Below are 16653 nucleotides of genomic sequence, written 5' to 3'. Positions count from 1 at the left end.
TGCATAAGTGTTGCTGTCTGTGTTGTTACAATTGTAATATTTAATGCTATTGTTATATTCAAGATTTGTACATTCATACAGCTCTGGATAACTGGATAAAACAGCGATTAGACCTTCAGAGTGGCATGCGTCCTGAAGTAAAGCGAAACGGCTATAAATTTCCAGCAAGATAGAGTAATTATATACAGAGCCATATACCTTTATCTATAAATAAAGTATAACTATAGAAACTGTATTCATCTTAACTGAAAGCTTCGTCCTGTTTTCTGGCCTCACGCATCGCGCTGTCAGTCAGCACGTAACGTTAACTCTCAAAGGGTCAAACAGAAAGCGCACAGCACGGTTACAGAAAAGTTTCCTCTGCAGAGGAGTCGGGGCATATATTATATTATATCGTTTATCGTTACAGCCCTAATATATATATATGCATGTATGTATATGTATGTGTATATATATATATATATATATCAAAATGAATTTTTTATATATTCATTTAATAGTTTCATTGCCAATTTGGACAGCCATCAATTGAAACATCATGGTGTATGAATACAGTACTCGTTCTGTACCGTGGTATGCCCTCTTTAGCAGTATCTCAAACCGCAGACCTGCAGCTGCCAGTCTGTGGACTGTAAATCTGATGCCACCTCCACCCACAGCCACTGCTGCAATGTAAGCTGGCACAGCCCACAAACCCATTCAGGTCAGGTGACATCAGCATTTCTTCTGTCTTGACTGGCGCTGCTGGCTTGAGACGGGGCTTTGTCTCCGAGAGCAAAGGGGTTTCGGGAGTTTAGCTGGCAAGCGTTGTTTTGCATTGGCAGTGTGTTGCAGAAGTCTTTTGGTGGGGTCGAAGGTTTATGAATCCTTTTATTCTGCATTTAGGCTTCCGGGCTTTCCTCAGATGTCGGCGCTGGCTAAACCGCCTGGATATTTAGTACAATAGTCGCAATCTGTGTTGGTATCAGATGGCAGAGGATTGGTCTGAAAGGATGAATGCGCACTATATTAAGACATCTGAAAGCAGTCAGACAGAAACAGGTGGGCGCTGGGCATGGTGCAACTGCCATGATACTGTACAAGCACGTCTGATTCATGTTTCACAGCAAAATAAAACCAGATAACACAGCAGCTGAAGTTAAACTGGCAAATATACTGTATTTTCATCCTTAAAGGGATAGTGCAGACAAAAAACGAAAATGTACACAGCATTTCCTCACCCTCAAGTGTGGTTTGAAATTGATTATGGTTGAACATAAAAGAAGATATTTAGAAGAATGTTGGAAAACTGGTAGCAATTGATCTTCATAGTAGAAAGACATACTATGGAAGTCAATGGCTTGTTGCTGGAAAGGCATCCGCCGCATTAAACATATGCCAAAGTAGTTGGTGGTTCATTCCATTGTGGCTGAGTGAGTCAATAGCTACCAGATTCCAACATTTGTTAAAATATTATCCCTTTATGTTGTACACAAAATAAGATGTTTTAAAGAATGTTAGAAGGAAGCCATTAGCTATGCTTCTATCCACCTAATCCAGTTTTTCTCAACCATCTTCCTAGAGGATCACCAGCACTGCATGTTTTGCATGTCTCCTTTGTCTGTCACCCCCATTACAGGTCTTTCAGTTTCAGCTAATGAGCTGATGATCTGAATCAGGTGTGGTTGGTTAAGGAGACAAGGAAAATGTGCAGAGCTGGTGGTCCTCCAGGAGCGTGGTTGAGAAACACTGATCGCACTAAAAGGTGCAAGTAGTTTATTATATAAGAAATGAAGCCCAGAGCGGCTTCTCCTGCCACATCATTGTTGTTTTTTTTTTTTATTTGCTGTACGTAAAAGAAGATATTTAGAAGAACGTTGGTAAACTTGTAGCCACTGACCTCCATAGTAGGAAACAATTTAATATGGAAGTCAATGTTTTCCGGCATTTGTTAAATTATCTTTTAAGATGTTTTGAGTAATGTTGGAAAAAGTCAGTAGCTATGTTTACATCTGCCTCATTTTCTGTAAGTTTTGCACTATTGCATTAAAGATGTACATAGCTTTTGAAAATGCATTTTAAAAAATGATGCACACCTGACTGCGATAGTATTTTATCAGATAAGAAAAAATTTACATAACTATGAAGCAAACCAATTTATTTAAAGGAATATTGCACCCAAAAACTGATGATATACCCACCATTTCCTCAATCTCAAGTGGTTTGAAATCATTGTCTTTTCCGTTGAACACAAAATAAGATGTCTTGAGGAATGTTGGAAAAAAGAAGCCATTAGCTATGTTTCCATCCATATATGTAATGTGGATTTATGTGTATGTATATAGCGCATTTATTGTGTATGGCCATACACCCAAAGCGCTTGACAATCATGAGGGGGGTCTCTCCACACCACCACCAGTGTGCAGCATCCACTTGGATGATGCGACGGCAACCACAGGACAACGGCGCCAGTGCGCTCACCACACCAGCTATTGGTGAAGTGGAGAAACAGTGATAGAGCCAATTTGATGGAAGGGGATCATTGGAAGGCCATGATCGTATGGGCCGATAGAGGGACTTTGGCCAGGACACCGGGGTTACACCCCTGCTCTTTCACGAGAAGTGCCATGGGATTTTTAATGACCACAGAGAGTCAGGACCTCGGTTTAACGTCTCATCCGAAAGACGGATGAGATATATAATCTTGTGTAAATTTTGCAGTATCGCCACAAAAGGTGCAAGTCATTTATTATATAAGAGATAAAGCCCACAGCGGCATCTCCCACCATAGAAAACTCAATTTTTCTTTTTGGTCTTTGGCACCAGTTTATCAGGAAGGGATTATTTTGTTCTCTTTGCGAAAACTTTATTCACATTATTCATTTGATATTACAGTTTTGCACTAATTCGTATATTTGGACAGGAAACTATTGACACGCATAGTAGGAAAAAATGATAAAACATTGTTCAAAAGATCCTATTTTGTGTTCAACAGAAGAAAGAAACTTTAGAAACATTAAGAATAAATGGAGGATGAATAAATGAGGTGATTTTAAATATTTTATTTAGGTTGGCAAGTCTTCAGCAAACACTCTAAATATTAAACAGGCGTAATTCCATTTTTATAAATTCAGACATCTGAGGACTTCTCACGTCTTTGTCCTTCAGATTCCTGCACACTTGTTTTATCTTCTTGAGTTTCACTCTTTCTTTTTTTCCCCTCAGTGCAAAGATCACGGACACACTTTGTTGCCGCAGAGCCTCGATAAACGAGATATTAGCTTTTATGATTAATGTACCATCGAATGTGTGTCTAACCTTTGAGAGCATCTCTGGGGGCGCAAGGCCAAAGAGCATTCCTCAGAGATAGATGTGTTGGAGTTTGGCTGTCAGCAGATTCGCATTTTCACTCGAGGTCAGAAGTGGCCTTGCAGAAAATCAGATTGCTCGACCATAATTAATGTGATCCGCCGCGGTTTCGACATTGATGCTTTCTGAGGACGTACAATACAGGGATGAGGCCACTGTATGAGTATGTTCATGCACTAGAGCTCATCAAGAGTAGAAATGTTCAGCAAGTATTTCCTTCTGGTCTTGTTTGACACTAGCGTAACCTAATTTTTGCTCCAAAAAGGCGCAATGAAAGTAGTCCATGTGACTTGTTGATCGCTTCCCAAAACTTTTGAAGATGTTTTGTTAAAACAGATCAATTACAAACAGCACATTTTTGTCCAAAAATGTTGATGTTTGAAATATGGCTGCACAATATATATTTTCAGCGTTGGTATCGCAATGTGCTCATTCGCAATAGTTTGGAGTTTGGATCAGAATTGATAATTTCGCAAGTGTTTTTTGAGGCTTGTGACTGTATGATGATTTTAAAAGCAAATTGTACCATTCGTATCTTTGAAAAATGAATGATGATCAGGGTTCAACGCTAAGGATTTTTTTCTACTGGCCCGATCAGGCCAGTGGTTCAGATTTTTACTTGCCCTGCCAATATTGTCAGTTGCCCCACCAAAAAAAGTTAATAGCTATTTCTTAGCCACAAATAAAAAAAATGTTTGTAAATCTAGAATTTATTTTAAAAATGTTAAAGTGTTTTGCAAACAAAACTAGCAAAATGTGCAGGTATTTTATTGCAAAGGATGACTGACCTGCCAAACTAACGGCAAACTGTACAAAACATAACTTCATTTTTTTTAGTCGTGGTGTACCCTCGTAAATGTCTGCTTCCAAGACATTAGAGACAAATGTTTTCCTTTAGCATCATCACTTGATGTTGCCGTCATGTTGCTGTCTCTTAGCTTTACTGGTTGTTACGGAAAAAAAAATAACATGCTCACAACATCCAATCAGATAAGAGGAACCGAGAAGGTAGCATTTGAAAAACACAAACGGTTTCTCTGTTCTGACTGTATTTGCACGCAATTGAAAAATAGTCACAGGCAAATTAAACTTTAGTTACAGGGCATTAGTGACCCGATCGGGCCAGTAACGATTCTGTGTACTGTCCCAAGCATCTCACACGCTGGCCCCCGGGCCATCGGGCAGTCCTTATTGTTGAGCCCTGATGATGATTAGCCAATCAGTCGACACAGACTTTCGGCCACTTTATGGGTCGTGATTTCCCACGCTTTCCTATTTCTGACTGCTTCTTTCAGTTGTTCCATGTTCAAGTTTGTGTCAGTCTTGATTGCGTCCAGCCATCATGTTCTCTGCGAACTCTTCTTCTTGATACACTGACTGCACCGAGCATTAAAGCTGTTTCCATGGAGTTGGCTCACATGATATGACCAAAGAACGAGAGCCGCTGCTTGGTGATTTTGCCCTCTAGCGATACATTTTGTTTGACACGCTCCAGGATCGTTATGTTTGTGGTCCTCGCCGTCTATGGTATGCGCATCACTCGCCTCCAGCACCACAATTCGAAAGCATCGATCTTCCTTCTGTCTTTCTTCTTGAGTGTCCAGCTCTCACAGGCATACATGAAGATTGGGAAAACGATGGCATTGATTATTCTGATCTTTGTTTTAATGCTGATGTCCTTGCTTTTCCATACCTTCTCCATTCCGTGCATTGCACTGCCGCCAAGTGCGATTCTTCGTCTGATCTCCGGCCCTGACTCGCCATTGTGGTCGATCTTGGACCCGAGGAAGATGAAGTCTTGGACTGATTCGATTTCCTCATTGTCAATTGTTATGTGGACTGTACCATTCCATGCTGTTGTCATTACCTTCGTTTTCTTGATATTGAAGTACAGTCCAATGTGTTCACTTTCTTCTTTCACTCTTCGGACCAGATATTCGAGGTCCTATTGACTTTCTGCAATCAGGGTCATATCATCTGTGTAATGAAGGTTGTTGATGTTTCTCCCGCCGATCTTCACCCCGATTGGCGACTCGTCCAGATTGCATAGCCTCATGACCCCTTCGGCATGCAGATTGAACAGGGTAGGCGATAAAATGCATCCTTGTCGAACACCTCAATCCCAAACCAGTCAGTGTTGCCAAATGCTGTCCTGACCGTGGCCTTTTGATTCAAATCGAGTGATCATGTCAGATCTATTAAATGCTGCGGGATGCCCATCTGCTTCAGACATTTACATAGCTTGCCATGATTGACGCAGTCGAAAGCCTTGCTGTAGTGAATAGATTCATTTTATTGACTTCAACGAAGACTGTACAGTGGTCACGGGAGTTACGTTCTAAAAATAGCCCGCACTAGTAGAAATCCGCGAAGTAGTCTGCTGAATTTTTTACAATTATTATAGATGTTTTAAGGCTGTAAAACACTACACACTTTAAGCACTTTTCTCGGAAAGTCTAACATTTTCTCACTTTTCTCTCATGTTTAAACTTGAAGTTCAAACCTTCATAGAAAAATATGTCTAGTATTATAGAAAGAAACCAACGATCAAAACCATTTGATCTTCATTTATTCCTTCTGTAATGGCACTCTAGAGCCACATAACTTCTACCTTTCTTTAGCGTGTCCAGAAGTCAAACTTTTTGTGCGATGGTTAGCATCTTCCTCCTAAAAAATAAAGCGGACGACTTTGCGGATTTAACCTATTGCGGGTTGTTTTTACAACGTAACTGCAATTAAAGAGGGACCACTGTATACCTGCTGCTTTTGAACATCAAGAATGATTTTCAGAACTCTATCTTTATTATTAAAGTTATAGTGCTTGTTGTGAACGGTCCTTGATTCTAAAATGTTTATTTTATTCAGCTAATCACTGATGTGCAATTTGTATATATATATATATATATATGTGTGTGTGTGTGTGTGTGTGTGTGTGTGTATGTATATATATATATATATATATATATATATATGTATGTGTGTGTGTGTGTATATGTATGTATATATATATATATATATATATATATATATATATATATATATATATGTATGTATGTATATATATATATATATATATATATATATATATATATATATATATATATATATATATATATATGTATTTGAATCGATCAACTTAGCCTTTTTGGAAACCTTCCAGCGGTTGGTTATAAAATATATTATATATATATATATATATATATATATATATATATATATATATATATATATATATATATATATTTTGCATCACATTAGAATACAAAAAAAAGATCTGGGATCTAAATTAGAAGAAAGCGGCATAACTACACAAGTTTTCAGATGGATGTTCAACATCAAATATCATATAATTTATATTGTCAGACAGCTAAAACATTTCACAAAATGTGTTAAATTAGCTGCACAATGGGATTGGCATGATGAAAATCCTTTAAAATTGACAGAAATATTTGACATTTATTGTGATAATTATCGACATTGACTAAAATGAAAAAAGTCGCCCAGCCCTAGCTTCTAATCTCAACAGGGTTACTAAGTAAATGCCAATTGGTTATTCAGGACTAAGCTCTCCAGCTGCCATCTAATTTCTGGCTTGAGTTCACTGCGCATCTTGAGTCTCTAAAACCGCTGGAAGGTTTCCAAAAAGGCGAAGTTGATCGATTCATAAATTGGAGCAGGAAGTGCCCAGTTGTTCCACCCCGTTAATTACCACTTGCTAAATATAATACCAGAGTCGCGGAGACGTCAGCCTGCTGGTCTCCTTAATTAAACCCAAGCCTCGCAAGAGAATATATTTCATTAAACAGCTCCATGAATTAAAAACTAAAGCCGTGTCAAACTTAGAGAACTGTGTAATTGGTTTTGAGACTCCATCTTGGCTCTGGCAGAAGGTTAGTTGCAGAATCCAGTCCAGTTGTTCCTTTCTTTAGCTGCCCAGTGTTAAGAAGCGATGCTAATCCTGCCGTGACCGGGTTGGAGAGGGAAGATAAGAGCGGCTGGTTTGAGAGACAACGCTAAGCTGTCATGATACCAAGCCATCTGCGGGTGAAGCCCATCAGGGGCAAGGATTCGAGAAGTTTCCAGTCAGCGTTTGATGGATCTATGCAGCGCTGAAACCATCTGTCAGCGTTGAAGCTATTAAAGGGAGAGTTCTGTGAGAGTGCAAATTACCATATGCATATAACTAAATTCACTACTTTTTAGTACAAGTTAGCAGGAAACAACCAGACTCCCTGAGTATTAGTTAACCCTACATCCTCTGACTAGCTTCAGAGAGTCGAGATAATGTCCGTGAGAAGAAACGCAATCCCAGAACTCAATGTTTGGTCGCTAATGAACGCACAATTAAGAATATCGGACCCAAGAAACTATCAAAATCTAAAGTAAATTACAATTATTAATATGATCAGCCAGAAAACAAATGGTACAATTGGAGTAATCAAAATTGGAGTCAGATTTAAAGTCAGAAAAAAATTGGTCAACAAATTTTAATGAATTAAAATAACTCTTTCCAGAAGCACCCGAAAAGGCGTACGCAGAATTCCTTCGACCATGTTACTGGATTCTGTCGTTGGGCCAAAGCATGAAGATTCACATGAATTTCACATGAATTTCTTCTACCAAAAACAAGATGTTTTGAAGTTTGTTTTAAACTGGTAGCTTGACTTGCATAGTAGAAAAAGAAGTAATTTGGAAGTTAATGTTCATCCTTATATAAGACGTCATTTTCTTACATCTTATTTACGTCGTCTTTTGAGATATTATAATTGCTATATATTTTGGGATATTAGAACTAAGCTTTGAATGTCTGTCATCATAATTTATGACGTAATCTGAAAATCTATTTTTGTTATACAGCCTGTTAATGCGCACGAGTTACTGAAGTGGCACCTTTGTCAGGCAGTACAGCAATGTTTTTTTTTTACCCCACTGAATATATTGTTTTCAAAGACGCATCTTAAGTAAATGTATAATTTTGCTATCAGAAAGTTATGTTTTGTTAGCAGGAAGTTGCTAGGCAACAGAGGTATGCATATACAAAGTCATGGGAATAAGTCGCGGAAAGTAAATGCCTGCAATCAGTTTGAGTGCTATGGTAAATGAAGATACAATCAAGAAATACTCCAAACTCTTGTGTGTTTTGTAATTTTAATAAAATAACAATCTTTTAAAGAAATATACTCGCATTGAGAAAAGTCTTGGAATTATAGTTTCATAGATTTTACTTTAACAAAGTTAATATAGGACAATTTATTTATTTTCACCCCACTGAATATGTTGTTTTGAAGGACACATCTTAAGTAAATTCATATTTTTGCTATCAGAAAGTAATTTTTTATTAGCAGGAAGTTGCTAGGCAACAGAGGGATGCATATAAGTCATGGAAATAAGTAGCACAAAGTTAACACCTGAAATCAATTTGAGAGCAATGGAAAGTCAAGATAGAAATACTCAGAACTGTTGTGTGTTTTGTAATTTTAATAAAATAACAATGTTTTAAAGAAGTATACTCATATTTAGGAAAGTCTGGGTATTATGGTTTTATCCATTTTACTTTAACAAAGTGAATAAGTGACAATTTAAGTACTCAATGTCCTCCTTGGCAGTTCTAGTGTTAAAATATCTTTATTTCTGTTTGCAGAAGACTAAAAAATCAAAGATTTTAAACAAATGGTGGGTAAGTTCTGACAGAAGTGACATTTTTGGGTGAACTGTGTCTTTTACAAATGTATCTTGTTTAAAAAGTCCCTATTATGGGTTTTTAAAAATTACCTTCCATACAGTGTGCACCCACTTTAAGTGAATAACAACATTCAGCTGTCGTTTAAATCTGAAAGTGCAACATTTTTAAAAATATAGACTCAGAATCGAACAAATGATTCTCCGTTCATCTGGATCTTTTGCCTGTTTGTATCGACGTCGACACAAAATACCAAATATGAAGTGTGGAATCTGGTAAAACGTGAACGTGCCTTTCCCTTCGAGCTCTAGCAGAGTGTGGGTGTGGGACTGATCATGACCGAAGATGAGTGAACAATAATGAGTGAACGTTCTGGTGATAATGCTATAATGAAGCCTACAACAGGGGATTCATCTGCTGTTTGTTAAAGTAAGGATCAGAAAAGACTATTGATGTGTGGGTCATTGTCAGAACTTTATCAGTACACAGTTTATAGATCAGTTCCTCAATTTTACAGGTGTAAGTAAGTGCGACTGAAATGGCTGCCGCCTTGTTTTCTCTATCTTGCAAAATATGTATTTAATTGTGTTCTGTTAGTTGTAACGCTCCACACGGCTTGTACTGTATCTGGTTGACTCTTTATATTCTCACATCGCGTGTCTAAAGCCACTTTGAAAATGCGACGTGCTGCTTTGTTTACGGATTTAAATGAATTCGTGAACTTGCGATCTTCTGCGGTTTATCTTCTGCGGTCTGGCTACTTCAATAATCTTGATAAGCCATGGTGGGTGTTTCTCTCTGTCTTGCGCTGAACACAATCGATCAATCACAACAGACTGGATCATCAAGATTAGCATCGTGCTAAGCAGGGGTTTGGGAACAAATAAATCGCTAAACAAATCATATGGGACTTGCTGGTATAATTATGTAAAAATAAACGCACATTATAAGACGATGAAAGTGTTTTTTGACCTTTTTAATTGCATAATAGTGGCTCTTTAATTGTTGGCTTGGTTCTAACCAACTTAGTTTTTTCTCTTTTATTCAGGTTCTACTCTGCTAGTTCTGGTGTGTGCTGAAGGTTTAAGTGCCGGTCCAGCACTCCTTCCCAACCCTCTCCACTCTCACGGTCCAGTTCTGGATGTTCCCATAGGCTTTGAGGAACACGAGGATGTGCCACGGGATCGAAAATCCGGATTCATGGAGAGTTCCCAGGAGAGCTCCGGGTTCTTCAATGAAGACAGCGAGGACGGCAAGAATGCTAATGCCGAGACCAAAAACAGTGCTGACCCCAGTGCTGTAAATGGTGAGTACAAGCAAGTATTCCAGATGTGACTCATTTTAGAATGCTTTCAAAAGAATCAGCATTCCATTTTTTTTTGTCTGATGTCATAAATCTCATTTGTCAATCTCGGTTGTAAACGTTTGATATTACAAGGTTTTGACTTTTATTCAATTTTTTTTAAAATTTGGTTTCTAACTTATTTCTAATAACTGATTTCTTTTATTTTTTTGCCATGATGACAGTAGATAATATTTGACTAGATCATTTTCAAGATACTAGTATTCACCTCAGTCAACAACGATTATTTGACTTTATTCAATTTAGTTGCATAGTTTCAGTAATTGCTCTCATTTAGACTTGCAAATATTCAATTATTCTATATATCATAATAATGAACATGAAAAATGTTGATAATGTAGGCGTTTCAAAAGAGTGCTTTTATACGAATATTGCTATTGCATTTCCAGTCACCAACAGCTAAATTAATTTGGTAATAAACAAATTAGCTTATTATTTTAGATATTTCTCGTTAATCTGGCCTACGACATGCTGAAATATTGATAAATTAAAATTTTGTGACTATTTTTAGCGCAATTGTACATTAACGGCACTATAAAGCTTCAATAGTTATTGCTAAGCTAACAATGTAAGCAACTACAAATGCTGACTTAATCTTAGCTAATGTTTTTATTTAATACCTAATAACATGTTACAATCATAATCACAATTTAATTATGAATTAAAGTTTCTACTAAATGAAGATAAAAACTAATAAAATTCAGTTGTATTTTTAAAACTAACATTAACATTGTAACCAATCTTTGTCTCACTGTTGATTTGACACAGTACTTTATAATCCTTTTGCAGTTTAATTTCGTTAAAACGTTTGTTTACTCTAAACATGCATTTTTATGAAATTTTTAAGCAATACACATAGTGGTTATAATACCAGTTAACATAACTTAGCTTACGTCAAAAAGTGAGATAATAACTTTATTTCAAATGTAAGAAATTTAATAAATTAACAAGTAAATACAATTGTTCGGCAAAGCACATAATACAACTCGACACAAAACAAATTAGCTTAATAGTTCAAACATTTTCATGTTAATCTGGCCTAAGACGTTTTGTGACTTTTTAGCGCAATTGTACGTTATTGCCACAATAAAGTTTAAATAGTTATCTTTAAGATCTCAATGAAAACAACTAAAAAAGTTTTAATTAATCTTAGCCAATGTTCTTTTCTTATTTAATACCTAATAATGTTTTAAAATCGTAATCATAATTTAATTATAAATCTTGAAGTTTTTATTAAACACATTTAAAAAATGAATAAAATTCAGTTGTACTTTTACAACTTACATTGATACAACTCTACCCGAAAAAAATTACCATTATAGTTCAAACATTTTCACGTTAATCTGGCCTTTGTTGTGCTGAAATATTGATTTTATATTTTGTGACTATTTTTAGCACAATTATAGGTTAACGTCACTAGCTTCAATAGTTATCGTTAAGCTAACGATGAAAAAAATCAAAAACAACTGATTAATCTTAGCTAATGTTCCTTATTTATTACCTAATAACGTGTAAAAATTGTAGTCACAATTTTATTATGAATCGTACAGTTTTACGTAAAGTTAAATTGTATCGAATTGTAAAGTTAAAAACAAATCAAATTCTGTTGTATTTTCAAACTAACATTAACATCAGAACTGTAATCTTTATCTCACTGTTGATTTTACACTTTGATGCTTTTGCAAATTAATTTTGTTGAAACGTTTGTTTACTCTAAACATGCAATATTATATGAGTTAATGTAACTTACTTAGCTTTCGTCAATATTGCAATAATACCTTCAGACTTCATTTTGAACATGTAAAATATAAAAATGAACAAGTGAATACAATTGTTAAGCAAAGCAAAGAATACAACTCGATACAATACCAAATACCTTAATAGTTCAAACATTTTGACGTTAGTCTGGCCTATGACATGCTGAAATATGGATCTGAAGTTATGTGCTTATTTTTAGCGCAATTGTATGTTAGCGTGCATAATAGCTTAAATAGTTATCGCTAAGCTCTCGATGAAAACTACAAAAGTTTTATTTAATTTTAGCTAATATTCTTATTACATACCTAATAATGTGTTGAAATCATAGTCGTAATTTAATTATAAATTGTTAAGTTTATTAAGCTAAGTTAAACTAATATTAACATAGTAGCTGTAATCTTTATCTCACTGTTTCACTTTATAATCCTTTTGCTGTTTAATGTCTTTGAAACGCTTGTTTACTCTACCCATGCATTTTCATAAAATTTTTATGCAATACACAGAATTTTAGGTTACTATACCAGTTAACGTAACTTAGCTTATGTCATATTGCGATAATACCATATATTATCATAAAATCTTCGGCAATTAATCGCAGTTTTGATACCACCATAAGCTCTTGCTCTAATTATTTGCTGCACCTGTGAATTGTGAACAAACACTCTGTATTTTTCTCTCCTCATATGCCGACAGATTGACATTGGGCTCTGTGTGACTCAGCCTGGAGACAGTTATTTAACTCTCAGAAATGACTTGATTGTGAAAGTGGCTGTTAGAGGTGTAAAGTGGTGTGAATAACAGCTTTTAGGACTCATTATCATGCGTCATTTCCTCAACACCTGCCGGCCCCTCCTGATGTTTTTTTACCTTATTTTTGTTGATTCGTTTTTGCCGGCTTTAATAATCTCATTGACGTTTTTTCAATCCATCCTCCATTTGTGTTTCGCCGTAGAGAGATGCGACACAATGCATCCGCTTCATTCACAGCGCCTGGGAATTAATGTGCCCTTATTTTTAGTTCACCTGCTAGCTCGCTAACGGTGCTTCCACCGCAGTGGCCTGTTTCCTGTGTGTGTGTGTAAGACAGAAGGACAGAGTCCAGTGATTTTCTGCTGTGTGAAATGGAGATTTTCTCTCGAGTTAGCTGGCACTGTATGCTAACTGAGACATCTGAATAAAGACGTTAAACTGAAGCATTAAACTCCTCCTGCAGCATCTGTGCTCCATCCAGACACGAGTAATTCCACAAAACTGATAATCATATTTATTAATACACAAAGCTAGAGTTACTGTAAAAACAGACACATCTATCTATCTATCTATCTATCTATCTATCTATCTATCTATCTATCTATCTATCTATCTATCTATCTATCTGTCTATCTGTCTATCTGTCTGTCTGTCTGTCTGTCTGTCTGTCTCTGTTCATCCATCCTTCCAGTAATTTTATCCATCTATTTGTCTATCACTGTTTTATCCATCCATCCATATTTTTGTTCATCCATCCATCCATCCATCCATCCAGTAATTGTACCTATCATTTTGCTATTTCCATCAATCTATCTTTTCATCCATCCATCCATCCATCCAGTAATTTTCTGTCTATCATTTTGTTTCATCCATCCATCTATTCATCCATCTATCTGTCTGTCTGTCTCTCCATCCATCTATTATCCTTTTGCTCATCTATCCATCTATACATAAGTTTCATCCATATGCAGTTTATTCATCCATCCATCATCCATCCATCCTTTTTTTATCCATCCGTCCATCATCTATCCATCCTTGTATTAATCCTTCCATCATCCATCCTTTTGTTTATCCATCCATCCATCCATCCATCCATCCATCCATCCATCATTTATCCTTTTGGTTATCCATCCATCCATCCTTTTGTTAGTTCATCCATTCATCCATCCTTTTTTAATCCATCCATCATCTATCCATCCTTTTATTTATCCTTCCATCATCCATCCTTTTGTTCATTCATTTATTAATTAATTCATTCATCCATCCTTTTTGTTTATCCATCCATCCATCATTTATCCATCTTTTTGTTCATTCATCTATTCATCCATTCTTTTGTTTTTCCATCCTTTTTTTATTCATCCATCCATCGATCCTTTTTTTTTACCCTTCCATCCATCATCCATCTGTTATTCTGTTATCCATACATTCATCCATCCTTTTGTTTATCCATTCTTCATCCATCCGTTTGTTCATTCATCCATTCATTCATCCATTTATTTATCTTTCCATCATCCATCCATCCGTTTGTTCTTTCATCCATTCATTTATTCTTTTGTTTATCCATCCATACATCATCCATCCATTCTTTTATCCATGCATCATCCATCTTTTTGTTCATTCATCCATTCATCCATCTTTATCAATCCATTCATCATCCATTGATTCTTTTGTTTATCAATCTATCATCCATCGATCCTTTTGTTCATTCATCCGTCCATCGATCCTTTTGTTTACCCTTCCATCCATTATCCATCCATACTTTTGTTTATTCATTTATTCATCCATCTTTTAGGTCATTCATCCATTCATCTGTTCTTTTGTTTATCCATCCATCATCCACCCATCCGTTTGTACATCTATCCATTTATTTAATTTCACCCATCCATCAATTCATTCTTTTGTTTATTCATTCTTCCTTCCATCCACCCACCTATCCATCTATCTATGCAGTATTTTTATCCATCCATTTATCCATCTTTTTGGTTATCCACCCATCCTTTTGTTTATTAATCCATCCATCCTTTTGTTTACACTTCCAGCCATCAATAATCGGTACTTTTGTTTATTCATCCATCATTCATCCATCCTTTTGTTTAATAATCTGTCCATCATTCATCCATTGTTTTGTTTATTAATCCACCCATCATCCATCCATCCTTTTCTTTATCCATCCATCCATCCTTTTCTTTATCCATCCATCCATCCATCCATCCATCCATCCATCCATCCATCCATTTGTTTAATCATCCATGCATCATCCATCCATCCATCCATCCATCCTTTTGTTTACCCTTCCATCCATCATCAATTTGTCCTTTTGTTTATCTATTTATTCATTCCTACTTGTTTATTCATATATTTATCCATCCTATTGTTGTTCCTTCCATCCATCATCCATCCGTCTTTTTGTTTATCTATACATTAATCCTTCCTTTTGTTTATCCATTCTTCATCCACGCATCCTTTTGTATATCTATCCAACCATCATCCATCCATCCTTTCGTATTTCTATTCATCTATCATCCATCCATCCATCCTTTTGTATATCCATCCATCTAATTTCTTCTGTCCATCAATCCATCCTTTTATCCATCCATTCATTCATCTATCTATCCATCCATCCACCCACCTATCCATCCATCTATGCAGTAATGTTATCCATTCATCTATCCATCTTTTTGGTTGTTGATCCATTTTTCCATCCATCCATCCATCCATCCATCCATCCATCCATCCATCCATCCATACTTACTTTTACCCATTCATACATCCATCCTTTTGTTTATCCATTCATTAATATATCTATTCTTTTGTATATCCATCCATCCTTTTTTCCCTCTCACTCTCTCATCCTTTTGTTTATTCATCCATCCAGCTGCTCACCTATCCGTGAGCAGATAGATGGATGGATAAACATTCATCATCTACATTCATTCATCTATCTTTTTTTTTATCCATCCATCTTTTTGTTTGTCTCTCTCTCTATCTATATGCGGGTCTTTGTAATAATGGTAACGCAAAACCCAAAAGCCACTGCAAACTCTCTAGCAAATGCATAGCAACACTTTAGAGAGCAGAATTTTGCATTTGCATTTTCTTTCAAACATTTTTGAAAGTTTTCACTTGTCCACTGAATGGACCGATCCGAAAACACCAACCGGATTCTGTCCTAAATAAGTGAGGATAAAGTTTGTGAAAAGGCTCAGTAAATCACGTCAGCGGTTTTCATATGGAAGACGAGTGAATTTACGGCACAGCAGTAAATCTGAGCGTGAACACAAAACACCGTCACACTTGAGCGCCGCTGAATGACAAACACACTGCTGTGTCACACCGCAGACAGCCCTGACTGATGTGCCATATGGAGAGACAGGTGGACACTGACTGAGTGTGTGCGTGTGTGATGACATGTCCAGGTGTGTTCTCCTCACCTGGCTTTGCCTGTGCCTCAGGAGGGAACTGACCTATTTATCAGTCTAGAAAATAGATCTATGTCTGTCTATCTATCTATCTATCCATCCATCCATCCATCCGTCTGTCTGTATGTCCATCTTTTTGTTCATCCATCCATTAATCCATTAATTGTATCTATCATTTTGTTATATCCATCTATACATATTTTCATTCATCCACCCATCCATCTTTTTGTTCATCCATCCATCCATTAGTCCAGTAATTGTATCAGTCATTTTGGTAATCCATCCATCTTTTCATTCATCCATCCATCCGTCGAGTAATTATTTCTATTATTTAG

At 36.3% G+C, this 16653-nt stretch overlaps 1 protein-coding gene across 4 annotated transcripts in view; it reads left to right on the top strand.

Moving 5' to 3' along the window:
* podxl2 (podocalyxin-like 2) overlaps positions 1-16653 on the top strand; it is a 43991-nt gene that overhangs the window by 9801 nt on the left and 17537 nt on the right. For all 4 annotated transcript variants that reach the window (XM_087303453.1, XM_087303450.1, XM_087303451.1 and 1 more), the window contains exon 3: positions 10077-10334. In XM_087303453.1, coding sequence (XP_087159579.1) covers positions 10077-10334 — 258 coding nt within the window. The remainder of the gene's footprint in view (positions 1-10076; positions 10335-16653) is intronic.

Source organism: Danio rerio, chromosome 22, assembly GCF_052040795.2.
Source record: "Danio rerio strain M-AB ecotype USA chromosome 22, GRCz13ab, whole genome shotgun sequence".
Taxonomy (NCBI): Eukaryota; Metazoa; Chordata; class Actinopteri; order Cypriniformes; family Danionidae; genus Danio; species Danio rerio.
This window is presented reverse-complemented; position numbering and strand designations above follow the sequence as displayed.